General features: G+C 42.3%; 1 protein-coding gene across 6 annotated transcripts in view; it reads left to right on the forward strand.

Annotated features, from left to right (window-relative positions):
* The window catches only part of szt2 (SZT2 subunit of KICSTOR complex), a 242,331-nt gene that overhangs the window by 46,932 nt on the left and 177,285 nt on the right, over positions 1-18,114 (forward strand). For all 6 annotated transcript variants that reach the window (XM_073062784.1, XM_073062788.1, XM_073062786.1 and 3 more), the window contains exons 19-20: positions 409-577; positions 3,937-4,051. In XM_073062784.1, the coding sequence (XP_072918885.1) occupies positions 409-577; positions 3,937-4,051 (284 nt within the window). The remainder of the gene's footprint in view (positions 1-408; positions 578-3,936; positions 4,052-18,114) is intronic.

Consider the following 18,114-nt stretch of genomic DNA (forward strand, 5'->3'; position numbering starts at 1 on the left):
CTTTTGGGGAAGGTTTAAATTTGGCAGGGAGATGGGAACCAGCATGATAGGGCTGAGGATGGGGCAGTTGGTATACAGCACAACTAGATGCAGTGTGTAGTGAAACTGTGAAGAATTGGCAGATAATCGGGCAAATTTGCAGTCAGTGGGATGAGTTAAAGATAACAGGTGACCAAAGTCAAGAAGAGGGCTGAATACAGGACTGAAGGTGTTACATTTGAATGCACACAGTATATAGAGCTGCCATTCTGGTCATGAATTAGTGACAGAAGCTAATCATATTTATAATTTCTTTATTTTTTTCCAGAAATCAAATGCTATTTGCTTTTTATCCAAAATAGTTTGCTAAATTCTTTGCTGACAGGAGAAACAAAATCAGCTTCTGATCTGCCTCCAATTCTCCCATAGTTTTTCCACAGATGATGATAATGACACGGAGGTTGAGGCAATTGAACCTGAGACCGAGTTAAATTTGGTGACTGAATGCTGGGTGGAGCCTCAGAGTGGCCACGTGGTCACTTCTGCCGATTGCCGGAAATACTTAAATGGATTGTCTTATTTAGATATTCCAAAGGCGGTAAGTCACTTGGGGAGTAACTTTAGTCTGTTTGATTGGAAGCTCATCCATTTAGTGTTCACTTTAGCTGCTATGTAGCAACTACAACTTAACTGTGGCTATTTCAAAATATGTGCAGTCTGCCACCAAAAAGGAAAAAGGCACCTTGCACAAGGGATGACCACCATTGAAGATTTCCTTTCAAGCTGAGCGCCATGCTGACATGGAAGTATAATGCGATTCCTTCATTTATGTCTGGTCAAAAGCTCCGTATCCAAAAATACCAGGAGCACATTCACCAGAAAGGCTGCGGTAGTTGAATTAAGCAGCTTATCGTCGCCACCTGAAGATTTGTCAGGAATGAATGTTATCCTTGCCAATGACATTTGCTTCTTTTGTACAGATTTCTGCAGTCATAGGAGGAATCTGTCCACAGAGAAGCAATGTACTAACCAGCTGTCATTGATCATAGACTGATAAGAACATTAGAAACTAAAGAAGGAAAAGTCTACTTTCTTGCCCAAATCTTATGTCCCCTAATTATTTAATAATAGGACAAGTTATTCCAGAGAGGAAGGGTAAGTGGGAGAAAGCAGAGTAATCATATGAAATTAAGAACAAAATACTATGAGCAGTGGATGTTGCAAATGCGTATAGTTCATGCAAACATTTTTCATGACACAGGTCTCCCACTTCCAGTCATATCCTACGTTGGTGTTACTGACAGGATTATATGTTAAAAGCAGGATGAAGACGTTGAACATATTGCTTGAGGAACTAAACAGGTCAGGGAGCATCAGTGGAAGGAAATGAGTAGTCAACATTTGACCATAAGACATAGGAGCAGAATTAGGCCTTTCAGCCCATCGAGTCTACTCTGCCATTCCATCATGGCTAATCCTGAATCCCACTCAACCCCTTACACCTGCCCTCTCACCTTATCCTTTGATGCCCTGACCGATCAGGAAGTGATCAACTTCCACCTTAAATGTATCCCCGGACTTGGCCTCCATTGCAATCTGTGGCAGAGAATTCCACAGATTTGCTACTCTTTGGCTAAAAAATTCCTCCTTACCTCTGTTCTAAAGGGTCTCTTCTCAATTTTGAGGCTGTGCCCTCTGGTTTTGGATGCCATCACCGTAAGAAGCATCCTTTCAACGTTCGGTAAGTTTCAATGAGATCCCTCCCGCATTCTTCTAAATTCCAGTGAGTATAGGCCCAAAGATGCCAAACATTCCTCATACGTTAGCCCCTTCATCCTGGAATCATGCTCATGAACCTCCTCTGGACTCTCTCTAATGACAACACATCCTTTCTGAGATATGGGGCCCAAAACTGTTGACAATACTCCCAAGTGCAGCCTACTAGTGTCTTATAAAGACTCAACATTATTTCCTTGCTGTTATATACTATTCACCTTGAAATATTACTATTCACATTGCATTTGCCTTCTTTACCACAGATGCAAACTGTAAATTACCCTTCTCGGAGTCTTGCATGTGGACTCCTAAGTCCCTCTGCACCTCTGATGTTTGAACCTTCTCCCCATTTAGATAATAGTCCACACTATTGTTCCATTTCCCAAAATCGTACATTTCCCAGCACTGTATTCCATCTGCCACATTTTTGCCTGATCTTTCAGTTTGTTTAAGTCCTACTGCAATCGTGTTGCTTCCTCAGCACTACCTACCTCTCCACCTATCTTCGTATCATCCGCAAACTTTGCCACAAAACCATCAATTTCATTATCCAAATCACTGGCAAACAATGTGAAAAGTAGTGGTCCCAATACTGACCCCTGAGGAACACCACTAGTGACCAGCAGCCAACCAGAAAAGGCCCTTTTAATTCCCATTCATTGCCTCCTGCCTGTTAGCCATTCAACTATCCATGCCAGTATCTGTCCTGTAACTCCGTAGGATTTTATTTTGTTAAACAGCCTTGTGTGTGGCACCTTATCAAACGCCTTCTGAAAATACACGTTAGTGATATCCACTGACTCTCCTTTGTCCACCCTGCTTATTAACTTCCTCAAAGAACTCTTTAACAGATTTGTCAGGCAAGATTTCTCTATATAGAAACCATGCTGATTTTGACTTATCATTAGTCTCCAAGAACCCCAAAACCACATCCTTAATAATGGACTCCAGCACTTTCCCAACCACTGAGGTTAGGCTAACTAGTCTATAATTTCCCTCCTTTGCCTTCTTCCTCCCTTCTTAAAGGGTGGAGTGACATTTGCAATCTTCCAGTCCTCAGGGTTCTTGCCAGAATCAAGTGATTCTTAAAAGATCATGACCAATGCATCCATTATCTCTTCAGCAACTTCTCTCAGGACTCTGGGATGTAGTCCGTATAGTCCTGATGACTTATCCACCTGAAGACCTTTGAGTTTGACTAGCACTTTTTCCTTTGTAGTAACAACGGCACTTACCCCTGCTCCGTAATATTCATGGACCTCTGGCACACTGCTAGTGTCTTCCACAGTGAAAACTGCTGCAAAGTACTTATTAAGTTCATCTGTCATTTCTTTGTTCGCCATTACTCCCTCATCAGCATTATTTTCTAGTGGTCCAATATCAACTCTCACTTCCCTTTTACTCTTTATATAACTGAAAAAACCTTTAGTATCCTGCTTTATATTGTTGGCTGGTTTACCCTCATATTTTATTTTTTCCCTTTTTGTAGTCATTTTAGTTGCCTTTTGTTGGATTTTAAAAGCTTCCCAATCATCCAACTTCCCACTCACTTTTGTTATGGTATACGCCCTTTCCTTGGCTTTTATGCAGTCCTTAACTTTCTTTGCCAGCCACAGTTGCCTACCTCTGCTATTTGAGAACGACAGCTTCTGTGGACATACCTTGTGCCTTGTGAGTTATTACACAACACCCAATCTAAGGCAGCCTTTTCCTGAGTAGGCTCAAGCACAAGCTGCTCTAAAAAGCCACCTCATAGACATTCAACAATTTCCCTCTCTTGCGATCCAACACCAACTTGAATTTCCCAATCTCCTTGCATATTGAAGTCCACCATTAAAACTGTGTCATTACCCTTATTAATACCTTTTCCAGCTCCCTTTGCAATTTCATCCCTACATCTTGGCTACTATTTGGAGGCTTGTATATGATTCCCTTAATGTTTTTTTCTCCCTGCTTGGGCTCTCTATTTTCCATTTCCCTCCATAGATGCTGCCTGACACTCTGGTGTTTCTTGCTCCAGCTTGCAGCATCTGCAGTCTTTTGTGCTTCAATGTTAATACATTGAACACGGAACCTACGTTAGAATGTACTTCACTCTGAAATATTCATGTTTCATGTTACTGATATTTTGCAAGGGTTTAATAGTGGATAGTTTTAATGAATATATTTTTTTCTTCCTAGATTTACCCACAAGACCATGCATGTGTCTCTTCCTTGTTGACTTTTGAACATCTAAGTCAGCTTTGTCAGAATAAAGAATACATCTTGCCAATGTGGGGAACAAGGAACTTGGAAGGTAAGGATCAAAGGATGTAGGAGCTAGAAAGCTCTTAGACTTTGGAACTGTGAGTATGGTAAACTATTGAAGAATGGTTTTACAAAACAATAGAGCATTGTTCTATGATCTATTAACTGTATTGCTTCACGATAGGAAACATTAATACCCTGGAGCACTGGTCCACCCTGCCACCGTGCTGTGTTTGTATTTCATTACTAATATCAGTGAGGTACTGTAATTCCTGGCGGATGTCCTTCTGCAGTATAGTCCAGAATCTGTGCTCATTTTATCTATGCATCTCGCCACAATTCAGAACTTCATCAAAATAAATGGATTTTAACTATTAAATGGATTAAATTATAACTAGTGTCATTATTGGCATACTTGATATAAAAATACTCATAGTAATTTTTGAATCCTCGCTCAACTATGATTCCTTGTCTTACAGATTTCCTTTAGCTTTTCATGCCTTTAAGACCTTTTGTGCTCCATTTCTGAAGGATTAGTTTCTGCTGTCTTATTTGTGTTACTTTCTTCACTGTGACTCGTTTCTTAGGCCTTAAGTTATGGAATTCTCTCCCTAAATTTGGTTTTCTGTTTCCAGTTATTTCCTTCAGTGAAATCCTTAAATCCAACCACCTCCTGTATCTCTTTATGCACTTGTTAATTGACAATTATTACATTATTTTGTGGAGTATCTTGGTTACTAGCCTCCATAGTATCCAAGACATCTTCAAATGTGGTTCCTGAGGAAGGTGGTGTCCATCATTAAGGGCCCCCATCACCCAGGACGTGCCCTCTTATTGTTACCGTTGGGAAGGAGGTACAGAAGCCTGAAGGCACACACTCAGTGATTCAGGAAGAGTTTCTTATCCTCTGCCATCTGATTTTTTAAATGGACATTGAACCTATGAGCATGAACTACCTCACTACTTCTTTTATTTCTTATTTTTTGCATTACTTACCTATTTAATAGACATATCTATACTTGCTGTAATTCAGTTTTTTTCCATCTGTATTTGTTTATCGTGTATTTCATTATGCTGCTGCTGTAAAGTTAACAAATCTTATGACATACGCTGGTGGTATTAAACCTAATTCTGATCCAGACTTTCTTACTGAATTGAAGGTGATAGATGAGTACCATCTTGCATCTGTATTGATATGAATTTTAAATGTTATTGTTTAGATGAATAAAAATTGTTAACTTGAATATCCTTGGAACCTTCTGATTATCCCAATTTTCTCTTCCCTTTTGGGAAATCCTTTGGGATTGCAAACTGAATATTTATGTTAGAGAAAGGAACACTTTTGACAAGAAGTTGTCATTCAGCTCTCCAGTTATAGTGTTGTATGAGGCAAAATAATTTCCTAAATAGGTCAGTAGCCACTTCAAAGTTCAAAATACATTTATTATTTATTAAGTATACCATATACAACCTTGAGATTCACTTTAACTGCGTTCTTGAAAGAATGCACTATGCAATAAGCAATGAGTTACCAGGCATTAGACATTACACTACTATTGATTTTATGTTGTAGCACTGTTAATCTTTAGTCTTTACCCGTTGTGAAAATGTCTGTCAATTTAAAATGCCTCCAAGTTATTGATTTACAGTTGTCTCTGCAGCAGCGATCATTTGTAGGTGGTATGAAATAGCCTTTTTAAATATTGCCAATTCATTTCTGAAATCATTCTTTATAACTGAGATTTCCTCCACAGGACACAAGCTAATTAGAAACGTGGAAACATAGAAAACCTACAGCACCATACAGGCCCTTCGGCCCACAAAGTTATGCCGATCATGTCCCTACCTTAGAAATTACTAGACTTCCCCATAGCCCTCTATTTTTCTAAGCTCCATGTACCTATCCAAAAGTCTCTTAAAAGACCCTATCGTATCCACCTCCACCACCGTTGCCGGCAACCCATTCCACGCACTCACCACTCTCTGAGTAAAAAAAACTTACCCCTGACATCTCCTCTGTACCTACTCCCCAGCACCTTAAACCTGTGTCCTCTTGTGGCTACCATTTCAGCCCTGGGAAAAAGTCTCTGACTATTCACACGATCAATGCCTCTCATCATCTTATACACCTCTATCAGGTCACCTCTCATCCTCTGTCGCTCCAAGGAGAAAAGGCCGAGTTCACTCAACCCGTTTTCATAAGGCATGCTCCCCAATCCAAGCAACATCCTTGTAAATCTCCTCTGCACCCTTTCTATGGCTTCCACATCCTTCCTGTAGTGAGGTGACCGGAACTAGGCACAGTACTCCAAGTGGGGTCTGACCAGGGTCCTCTATAGCTCCAACATTACCTCTTGGCTTCTAAATTCAATTCCACAATTAATGAAGGCCAATACACTGTATGCCTTCTTAACCACAGAGTCAATCTGCGTAGCAGCTTTGAGTGTCCTATGGACTTGGACCCCAAGATCCCTCTGATCCTCCACGCTGCCAAGAGTCTTACCATTAATACTATATTCTGTCGTCATATTTGACCTATCAAGATGAACCACTTCACACTGATCTGGGTTGAACTCCATCTGCCACTTCTCAGCCCAGTTTTGCATCCTATCAGTGTCCCGCTGTAACCACTGACAGCCCTCCACACTATCCACAACACCTCCAACCTTTGTGTCATCAGCAAACTTACTAACCCATCCCTCCACTTCCTCATCTAGGTCATTTATAAAAATCATGAAGAGTAAGGGTTCCAGAATAGATCCCTGAGGTACACCACTGGTCACCGACCTCCATGCATAATATGACCTGTCTACAACCACTCTTTGCCTTCTGTAGGCAAGCCAATTCTGGACCCACAAAGCAATGTCCCCTTGGATCCCATGCCTCCTTACTTTCTCAATAAGCGTTGCATGGGGTACCTTGTCAAATGCCTTGCTGAAATCCTTATACACTACATCTACTGCTCTACCTTCATCAATGTGTTTAGTCACATCCTCAAAAAATTAAATCAGGCTCGTAAGGCACGACCTGCCCTTGAGAAAGTCATGCTGACTATTCCTAATCATATTATACTTCTCCAAATGTTCATATATCCTGCCTCTCAGGATCTTCACCATCAACTTACCAACCACTAAGGTAAGACTCACTGGTGTATAATTTCCTGGTCTATCTCTACTCCCTTTCTTGAATAAAAAAAAACAACATCCGCAACCCTCCAATCCTCCGGAACCTCTCCCGTCCCTATTGATGATTGAAAGGTCATCACCAGAGGCTCAGCAGTCTCCTCCCTCACCTCCCACGGTAGCCTGGGGTACATCTCCAATGGTCCTGGTGACTTATCCAACTTGATGCTTTCCAAAAGCTCCAGCACATCCTCTTTCTTAATATCTACATGCTCAAGCTTTTCAGTCTGCTGCAAAACAGCACTACAATCACCAAGATCCTTTTCCATAGTGAATACTGAAGTAAAGTATTCATTAAGTACCTCATTAATTAGCAATGTACAGAAAGAAAGGTAGACTTTGATTTAGGGTTTTCACTTGACAGGACAGAATTTTTATAGAACAAGTATGAAACTAATGGTAAGGGTGTGGAGGGATTGTCTACTAAGTTATCGTACGTAGAAGTCAGAAACTACTCTATTGGGAGTGTTCTGTAGACGACGGTGCACCACACACACACACACACACTCACTCACTCACTCACTCACTCACTCACTCTCTCACTCTCTCACTCTCTCACTCTCTCACTCTCACTCTCACTCTCACTCTCACACACACTCACACACTCTCTCGCGCACGCGCGCACACACACACACACTCACACGCATGTGGAAGTCAGAAACTACTCATTGGGAGTATTCTGTAGATTACGGCGCGCCACAGACAGACGCACGCACGCACGCAGCAGAGGCACTGAGGAATGGATTGGGACGCAGATTTGAAAAGATGCAGAAATAACAGGGTACCAAAGGTATCTTCAATTTGTTGATTACTGATCTGCTTCTCTTTAGTCTTTAGATGGGGCAAGATTTGTTAGGTGTGTCCAGGAAGGATTTCTGACACATTATGTTGATAGGCTGACTGGAGGAGAGGCCACACTGGATCTGCTGCTACGCAGTGAACCTGGTCAATCTGTCAATGGAAGAGCATTTCAGAGTCAGTGACCGTAGCCTTGAATAGGGACAGGAACAAGCAGTATTGAAAAATGTATATTGGGGGAGGGTGATTGGTGATGTTATTAGTCATCAGCTTGGGAGTGTAAATTGGGAACAGCTGTGCTGAGGGAAAGTAAAGTAAATATTTGCTATTAGAGTACATACATGTCAGTACATACAACCCTGAGATTATTTTTCTGCGGGCATGCTTAGCAAATCCATAGAACAGTAACTGTAACCTGTAAATATCAGGAACTGTTAACTGTAAACAAACTGCAAATATCAATGAGCATTAAATAACAATATAACAGAGTCCTTAAATGAGTGTAGCTCTCCCTTTTTGTTCAAGAGCCTGGTGTTTGAGGGATAGTAACTGTTCTTGAACCTGGTGGTGCTTGTCCTGAGGCACTTGTACCTTCCACTTGACGACAGCAGCAATAAAAGAGCATGGCCTGGATGGTGAGGATCTTTGATAATGGATGCTCATGGGTTCATGTAGATGTGCTTAATGGTAGGGAGGATTTTACCCGTGATACACTGGGCCAAATCCACTACATTTTGTAGGATTTTCCACTCAAAGGGATTGGTGTTCCCATACCAGACCATAATGCAGCCAGTCAGCACACTTTCCATCACATATCTATAGAGGTTTGCCAAGGTTTTTGGTGACATGCTGAATCTCCACAGACTCCTGAGGAAGTAGAGGCACTGCCATGCTTTCTTAGCAATAACATTTATATGATGGGTCCAGGACAGATCCTCTGAGATAGTGACACCCAGGAATTTAAAGTTATTGACCCTCTCCACTTCTTATCCTCTGATGATTACTGGCTCCTGAACCTCTGGTTTCCTTCTCCTGAAGTCTACAATTAGTTCCTTGGTCTTACTGACATTGATTGAGAGGTTGTTGTTATTACACCAAGTTTTCAATCTTTCTCCTGTATGCTGATTCATTTCCCCCGTTAATTCAGCGCACAACAGTGGTTTCTTCAGCAAACTTGAATATGGTGTTGGAGCTGTACTTACCCACACAGTCATAGGTGTAAATCGAGTAGAGCAGGGGCTAAGTACACATTCCTGCAGTGCTCCTGTGCTGATGGAGATTGTGGGGGAGATGTTTCTTTTTGTCAATCTGAACTGACTAGGGTCTAGAAGTGAGGAAATCCAGGATCCAATTGCACAAGGGGGTATTTAGGCCCCCTTGCACAATGGAAATGTGGAGGTTGTTCAGGGAGCACTTGCAAGGGGTTCTGGATAGGTTTGTGCGATTGAGCAGGCAGTGATTTGTGGGGTGAAGGAACCATGATCAATGAGATGTGGAACATCTTGTCAAGAAGAGGGAAGCATACTTGAATTTCAGAAACCAAGGATCAGACAGGGCTCTTGAGAGTTATAAAGTAGGCAGGAAGGAGCTTAAGAATGGACTTAGGAGAGCTAGAAGGGGACGTGAGAAGGCCTTGGCAAGTAGGATTAAAGAAACCCCCAAGGAATTCTTTACTTAGATGAAGATCAGGAGGATGACTACAGTGAGGATAGGTCTGAGCACGGTTAAAAAAGGAAACGTGCCTGGTCAGAGCGTGTAGGGGTGGTTCTTAATAAATACTCTGCTTCAGGATTAACACTGAAGAGGGACTTTGACGATTGTGTGGTCAGCATAGAACAGGCTAACATACTGGAACATGTCGAAGTGAAGAAAGAGGATGGATTCCTGGTAAGGCCTTGAAAACCTGTGCCAACCAGCTGGCAGGGATGTTCAAAGTCATTTTCAATCTCTCATTGCTACGGTTGGAAGTTTCCACCTGCTTCAAAAGGGCAACAATTATACCAGTGCCCAAGAAGAGCAGTGTAAGCTGCCTTAACGACTGATCGTCCAGTAGCACTCACATCTACTGTGATGAAATGCTTAGAGATGTTGGTCATGGTTAGAATCAACTCCTGTCTCAGGAAGGACCTGGACCCACTGCAATTTGGCTATCACCACAATAGGTCTATGGCAGTTGCAATCTCACTGGCTCTGCATTCAGCCTTGAATCACCTGGACAATACAAATACCTATGCCAGAATGTTGTTTATTAACTGTAGCTCAGCGTTCAACACCACCGTTCTTACAGTTCTGATCAAAGAGCTTAGAACCTGGGCTTCTCTATCTCCCTCTGCAGATTGGAAATAATAACTCGCTGACAGTCAACACTGGTGCACTTCAGGGGTGTATGCTTAGATCTCTGCTCTGCTCTCTACACACATGACTATGTGGCTAGGCATAACTCAAATGCCATCTGTAAATTTGCTGATGATACAACATTGTTGGCAGAACCTCAGATGATGACAAGAGGGCATACTGGAGTGAGATCCACCAGCTAGTTGAGTGGTGGTGTAGCAATAACGTACTCAACATTAGTAAGACCAAAGAGCTGATTATGGACTATAGAAAGGATAGAAAGAGGGAACAGAAACCAGTCCTCGTAGAGGAATCAGTGATCAGTTTCAAATTCCTGGGTGTCAATATCTCTGACGACTTAACCTGGTCTCTACATATTGATGTAGCTGTAAAGAAGACATACAGTGACTATATTTCATTAGGAGTTTGAGGAGATTTGGTTTGTCACCTAAAGCACTCAAAAACTTCTACAGGTATACTGTGGAAGGCATTCTGACTGATTGCATGACCATCTGGTATGAGGGGAGTACTGCACAGGATTGAATTAAGTTGCAGAAAGTTGTAAAATGAGTTAGCTCCATCATGGGTGCTAGCATCCATAGTATCCAAGACATTTTCAAGGAGCGGTGCCTCAGGTAGACCTCCATCACCCAGGACATGCCCTCTTCTCATTGTTACCATCAGGAAAGAGGTACAGAAACCTAAAGGCAGTCATTCTGCGATTCAGGAACAGCTTCTTCCCCTCTGCTGGACATAGTGAGGTAGTGTTCATTGGTTCTCTAAATGGACATTGAACCAATGAACACTACCTCAGTACTTTGTTTATTATTTGTGATTTTGCATTCCTTTTTTAACAACTATTTAATGTATATTTATCATGTATTGCTGCCACAAAACAACAGATTTCACGGCATATGCTGGTGATATTAAACCTGATTCTGGTTCTGAAAAACATGAGGATAGATAATCCGTGGGGCTGGAAGGGATATATGAGAGGAAAGAGAAGTGATTACTATACCTTTTGTGATGGGTCCTCACTGACTACAGTAGTCCCAGAAGTCTGGAAGGTGGCAAATGTTATTCCTTTGTTCAAGAAAAGTAATAATAATGATACAGGGAATTATAGACCAGTGAATCTTACATCAGTGGTGGGGCGAACTGTTGAAAGATTCTTAGAGACAGGATTGACAAGCATTTAGAGAAGCATAGTCTGATTAGTGATCATCAGCTTCTCTTTGTGAGGGGCAGGTTTGATGCCTCAAAGTAACTGCAGAAATTGATAAGGTATTTAGGAAGTTGTATGGTGTATTGGCCTTCATTACTTGGGGGATTGAGTTAAAGAGCCATGTAATAATGTTAGCCCCTTAAAACTCTGGTTAGACCACATTTGAAGTATTGTGTTCAATCTGGTGACCTCATAAAAGGAATGATGTGGAAGCTTTACAGAGCAGAGGATATAGTGGAGATTAACCAGGATGTTGACTGGATGAGAGAGCATGTCTTAAGAGGAAAGTTGAACTAGCTAGGGCTTTTCTATATAGAGCAAAGTAGGCCGAGAGGTGACTTGACATAAGTGTATAAGATAATATGAGACATCGATAGAGTGGACAGCTAATTACTCTTTCCCTGGGTGGAATGGTTAATATAAGAGTGTATAATTTTAAGGTGATTGGAGGAAAGTACAGGGGAGATGTCAGAGGTAGGTGTTTTACAGTGAGTGATAAGTGCATGGACACACTGCCAGGGTGTTGGTACAGGCAAGATACATTAGGGGCATTTAAGAGATATTGGAGTCGGTTAAAAGGTTGTCACAGCATTGTGAGCTGAAGAGCTTGTACTGTTCTGTACTGCTCCAAGAAGTAGCTGAATCCCAGTCTATGGAGAAAAAAAGACCTGTTTAATAACTATTAAAGAGAGTCAAGTGATCAAATTGGGGTTTGTAGTTTGACTTTTTAGTACAGTTTAGCACAGAAATAATTATCATGTGTAAGGAATGTTCAGAAACTGGCTGTTCAGATGGCTAGAATATTAAGCTCTGAAATGCAGTACATCCTAATCCCCAAATAGAGTCAGATCTTAAGGCTTTAGATCTTCATAGAAACATAGAAATCCACAGCACATTACAGGCCCTTCAGCCCACAATGTTGTGCTGACCATGTAACTTACTCTAGAAATGGCCTAGAATTTCCCTTCTGCATAAACCCTTTATTCTTCTAAGTTCCATGTACCTATCTAAGAGTCTCTTAAAAGATCCTATTATATCCGCCTCTATCGCTGGCAGTGCATTCCATGCACCCACCACTCTGTGTGAAAAACTTACCTCTGGCATCCACCTTGTACCTACTTCCAAGCACCTTAAAACTATGCCCTCTCATGTTAGCCATTTCAGCCCTGGGGAAAAAGCTTCTGGCTATCCACACGATCAATACACCTCTTTCAGGTCACCTCTCATCCTCCGTCACTCCAAGGAGAAAAGGCCAAGTTCACTCAACCTGATAGAGCATACTCTCCAATCCAGGCACTGTGCTTGTAAGTCTTTGAGACTTCAGTCTGAGAAAGCAAAGGAAAGAAAAGCTCTAGGTGAAGTATTTTTCCCCCCTACTTTATATCTGCTCAGGATGGTAGAGATGCCAGTCAGGATAGCTGAATGCTCCTCTTGTGGGATGTTTGTAGGCAGGGAGACCTCTTGTGTCCCTGATGACTACAACTGCGAAAAGTGCATCCAGCTGCAGCTTCCAACAATCTGCGTTACGGAGCTGGAGATGGAACTGGATTAACTCCAGATAATTGGGGAAGCTGAACGACTGATAGATAGGACATATAGAGAAGTAGTAGTAGGGAAGGGGAAAGGGGTTAAGGAGCCAGTGCAGAGTACCCCTGTGGCCATCCCCCTCAACAGCAGGTATATCACTTTGGATAATGTCGGCGGGGGGCGGGGGGGGTGGTGAGTGGTGTGGTGTTGGAATGACCTAATGGAGGGAATTCACAGTGGTCGGGTCTCTTGGCACTGAGTCTGGCCCTCTGACTCAGAAGGGAAGGGATGGAGAAAAGGCATGCAGTGGTGTTAGGGGATTCGTAAGGTAGAGGAACGGATAGGAGGTTCTGTGGGGGAGAATGAGATTCCTGGATAGTATGTTGCCTCCCAGGGTGCCAGGGTCTGGGATATCTCTGACTGACTCCTCAGCATTCTTAAGTGGGAAGATGGACAGCCAGAAGTCGTGGTCCATGTAGGTACCAATGACGTGGATAGGACAAGTGATGAGGTTCTGCAGGGGGAGTTCAGGGAGCTGAGTGCTAAGTTAAAGGACAGGACCTCCAGGGTTGTGATCTCAGGATTGCTACCCATGCCACATGCTAGTAAGGCCAGAAAGCGAGGAAGATAATACAGTTTAATTATGTGGCTAAGGAATTGTGTGGGACGGACGGCATATGATTTTTGGATCATAGGGCTATCTTCCAGGGAAGGTGGGATCTGTAAGGAAGGATCGGTTTGGACCTGATCTGAAATGCGGGGGGCTAATATCCTAGCGGGAAGGTTTGTTAATGCTACACGGTGGGGTTTAAACTAGAGTTACAAGGTGATGAGAACCAGGGTGGCAGAGCAGTTAGTGGAGAAGTTGTGGAGGCAGATGTTGATAAGACCTCCAACAAAGACAGACAGACATAGTTTATTGATCCCGAGGGAAACTGGGTTTGTTACAGCTGCACCAACCAAGGATAGTGTAGAGATATAGCAATATAAAACAATAAATAATTAAATAATAATAAGTTAATCATGCCCAGTGGAGATAAGTCCAGGACCAGCCTATTGGCTAAGGGTGTCTGACACTCCGAGGGAGGAGTTGTAAAGTTTGATGGCCACAGGCAGGAATGACTTCCTATGACGCTCAGTGTTACATCTCGGTGGAATGAGTCTCTGGCTGAATGTACTCCTGTGCCTAACCAGTACATTATGGAGTGGATGGGAGTCATTGTCCAAGATGGCATGCAACTTGGACAGCATCCTCTTTTCAGATACCACCGTCAGAGAGTCCAGTTCCACCCCCACAACATCACTGGCCTTACGAATGAGTTTGTTGATTCTGTTGGTGTCTGCTACCCTCAGCCTGCTGCCCCAGCACACAACAGCAAACATGATAGCACTGGCCACCACAGCCTCATAGAATATCCTCAGCATCGTCCAGCAGATGTTAAAGGACCTCAGTCTCCACAGGAAATAGAGACGGCTCTGACCCTTCTTGTAGATAGCCTCAGTGTTCTTTGACCAGTCCAGTTTATTGTCCATTCGTATCCCCAGGTATTTGTAATCCTCCACCATGTCCACGTGGACCTCTTGGATGGAAACGGGTCACCGATGCCTTTGCCCTCCTCAGGTCCACCACCAGCTCCTTAGTCTTTTTCACATCAGCCCTGTACTCAGCCTCATCTCCCCTGCTGATGCATCCAACTATGGCAGAGTCATCAGAAAACTTAAGAATATGGCAAGACTCTGTGTTGTAGGTGAAGTCTGAGGTGTAGATGGTGAAGAGAAAAGGAGACAGGACAGTACCCTGTGGAGCCCTAGTGCTGCTGACCACTCTGTCTGACACACAAAGTTAGGAATCAAAAGGTTGAGCATGGTGCTATTGGTGTCCTGAACTGTGTATATTTCAATGCATGAAGTATTGTCAGAAAGGCAGATAATAGTACTGAAGATGAGGTAGCTGGTTTACACACAGGGGCAATATGTAGAGAGCAGAGGCTGTTTATAGAGCAAAATTGCAGTCGGCAGGATGAGTTGCAATGTAAAAGGTGGGCAAAATTGAAAAGGGTGAATACTGGACTGAAGGTGTTGTATTTAAATGTGTGCAGTATACAGAATAAGGTAGATGAATTTGCAGCACAGTTGCAGATTGGCAGGTATGATGTAGGCATCACTGAACCACAGCTGAACGAAGGTTATAGTGGGAGCTTAAAGTTCAAAGATACATATTGTTTCGAAAGGAGAGGCAGGAAAGCAGAGGAGGTGGTGTTGCTCTGTTGGTAAAAAATGAAATAAATCCTTAAAACGAGGAGACCTAGGGTCGTAAAGTGTTGAATCATTGTGGATGGAGCTGAATAACTGTAAGGGTAAAAAGACCCTGATGGGAGTTGTATATAAGCCCCCCCCCAAACAGCAGTAAGGATGTGACCTACAAATTACAACAGGAGATAGAAAATGCATACCAAAAGGGCAATATTACAATAGTCATACAATATTACAATACATATTCTTCAATATGCAGAAAGCTTGGTGCTGGATTACATGATGGGGGATTTCTCGAGTGCCTACCAGATGACTTTTTAGAGCAGTTTGTGGTTGAGCTCACTAGGGAATCAGCTATTCCAGATTGGGTATTGCGCGATGAACCAGAATTTCTTAGAGAGCTTAAGATAAAAGAACCCTTTGGGGAAAGAGATCATTGTATGATTGAATTCACCCTGAAATTTGAGAAGGAGAAGCTCAAGTCAGGCGTATTAGTATTACAGGTAGAGAGGTAGATAGATACTTTGAGCCCAAAGGAAATTACAGTGTCGCAGTGGCATTAAAAGTTCACAGATTTACAATATTAGAAGAGAAGTAAGAAGAATAAGTAAAAAAGAAATTACCTTAAGCAGTCTGACAGGAGGAGGTCATCACTTTCCCAGCTATAGGTTGACTCATTATAGAGCCTTATGCTGAGGGTAAGAATGACCTTACATTGTGCTCTTTGGAGCAGTGCAATTGTCTTAGTCTATTACTGAAAGTGCTGCTCTGTTTCACCAAAGTGGCATACAGAGGGTGAGAAACATTATCCAGAATTGCCAGGATCTTCCATAGGGTCCTTTGTTCTACCACAGCCTCCACTATGTCCGGTTTGACTCCTATAACAGAGCCAGCATTTCTAATCAGATTAGACTGGCGACAATAAACTGGTAAACATGAAGGAGAGCCCTGCATTCTCCAAAGGATCTCAGTCTCCTCGGGAAATATAGGTGACTCTGGTCCTTCTTATATGCAGCATCTGTATTGGCGCTCCATTCAAGTCTGTTATTCAGGTGCACCCCCTAGGTACTTGTAGGTCCTCAGCACATTCATGTCCTCACCCTCAATGCTGACAGGGAACAATGCTGGTTTAGTCTTCCTGAGGTCCATCATAGTGGAGTAAAAAGAATTACAAAGCATTGAGAAAGGAGTTGGCCAGAATTGATTGGCAGAGCAGCAATGGTTGGAATTTCTGGAAGCAATTCAGAAGACACAGGATATTTACATCCCAAAGAGGAAGAAGTATTCTAAAGGAAAGATGACTCAATCGTGTCAAACAAGAGAAGTCAAAGCCAGCATGAAAGCCAATGAGAGGGCATATAAGAGTAACAATTAGTGGGAAGTTAGAGGATTGGGAAGTTTTTAAAAACTAATGGAAGGCAACTATAAAAGTCATAAGAAGATAAAGATGGAATATGAAAGTAAGCTACCCAATAATATTAAAGAGGATGCCAAAGTTTTTTAAGATACATAAAGAACATAAAATTCTCAATTATAGTTGTAGTTTTATTGAAACGTATTCTTCTTGACTTCTTGTTTCTAACTTACTTCATCGTAAGCCAGTCTGTTGGTTTGAATTTTTCACCATACATAAAAAGGTTGAACAAGTTAGGTCTTCATTCTTTGGAGCGTAGAAAGTTGAGGGGGGACTTGATAGAGGTATTTAAAATTATGAGGGGGATAGATAGAGTTGATGTGGATAGGCTTTTTCCATTGAGAGTAGGGGAGATTCAAACAAGAGGACATGAGAGTTAAGGGGCAAAAGTTTAGGGGTAACACGAGGCGGAACTTCTTTACTCAGAGAGTGTGGAACGAGCTTCTAGTAGAAGTGGTAGAGGCAGGTTCGATATTGTCATTTTTAAAAAAAATTGGATAGGTATATGGACAGGAAAGGAATGGAGGGTTATGGGCTGAGTGCAGGTCGGTGGGACTAGGTGAGAGTAAGCGTTCGGCACAGACTAGAAGGGCCGAGATGGCCTGTTTCCGTGCTGTAATTGTTATATGGTTACATAAAGTGTAAAAGAGAGGCAAGGGTGCATATTGGACCACTGGACAATGATGCTGAAGGGGTAGTAATGGGGAACAAGGAAATGCCAGATGAACTGAATAAGTATATAAGTAATAATGCGTCATTCTTCACTGTGGATAACGTTAGCAGAATGCTGGAAGTTTCAGGTGTCAGGGGCCATGAAGTGTGTGATGTTACCATAACCAGAGAGAAGATTCTTGGGAAACTGAAAGGTCTGAAGGTGATAAGTCACCTGGACCAGATAGTGTACACCCCAGGGTTCTGAAAGAGGTGGCTGAAGAGATTTTAGAGGAATTAGTAATGATCTTTCAAGAAACACTGGTTTCTGGAATGGTTCCAGGAGACTGGAAAATTGCAAATGCCGCTCTATTCTTCAGGAAGGGAGAGGCAGAAGAAAGGAAATTGTAAGTCACTTAGTCTGATCTCAGTGATTGTGAAGATGTAGTCAGCTATTAAGGATGAGAACTCAGGGTACTTTTGATACAATTGGCTGTAGTCAGCATGGTTTCCTCAAGGGATATCTTGCCTGACAAATCTGTTAAAGTACTTATTTTGGGCAGGAGTAGTGGAGAGAGAAATAAGTCTGATGTAAGGATTTTCTTGTTAGTATTGTTGCACCATCTCTATGCTTAATAAAACATGTTACCTGATTATTTTCTTCACATTGCTTGGTGTTACTTGAAGCATTGTGTGTTAACTTGTTCAGGATCAGTTATGAAATTGCT

This window comes from Hemitrygon akajei, chromosome 12, assembly GCF_048418815.1.
Source record: "Hemitrygon akajei chromosome 12, sHemAka1.3, whole genome shotgun sequence".
Lineage (NCBI taxonomy): Eukaryota > Metazoa > Chordata > Chondrichthyes > Myliobatiformes > Dasyatidae > Hemitrygon > Hemitrygon akajei.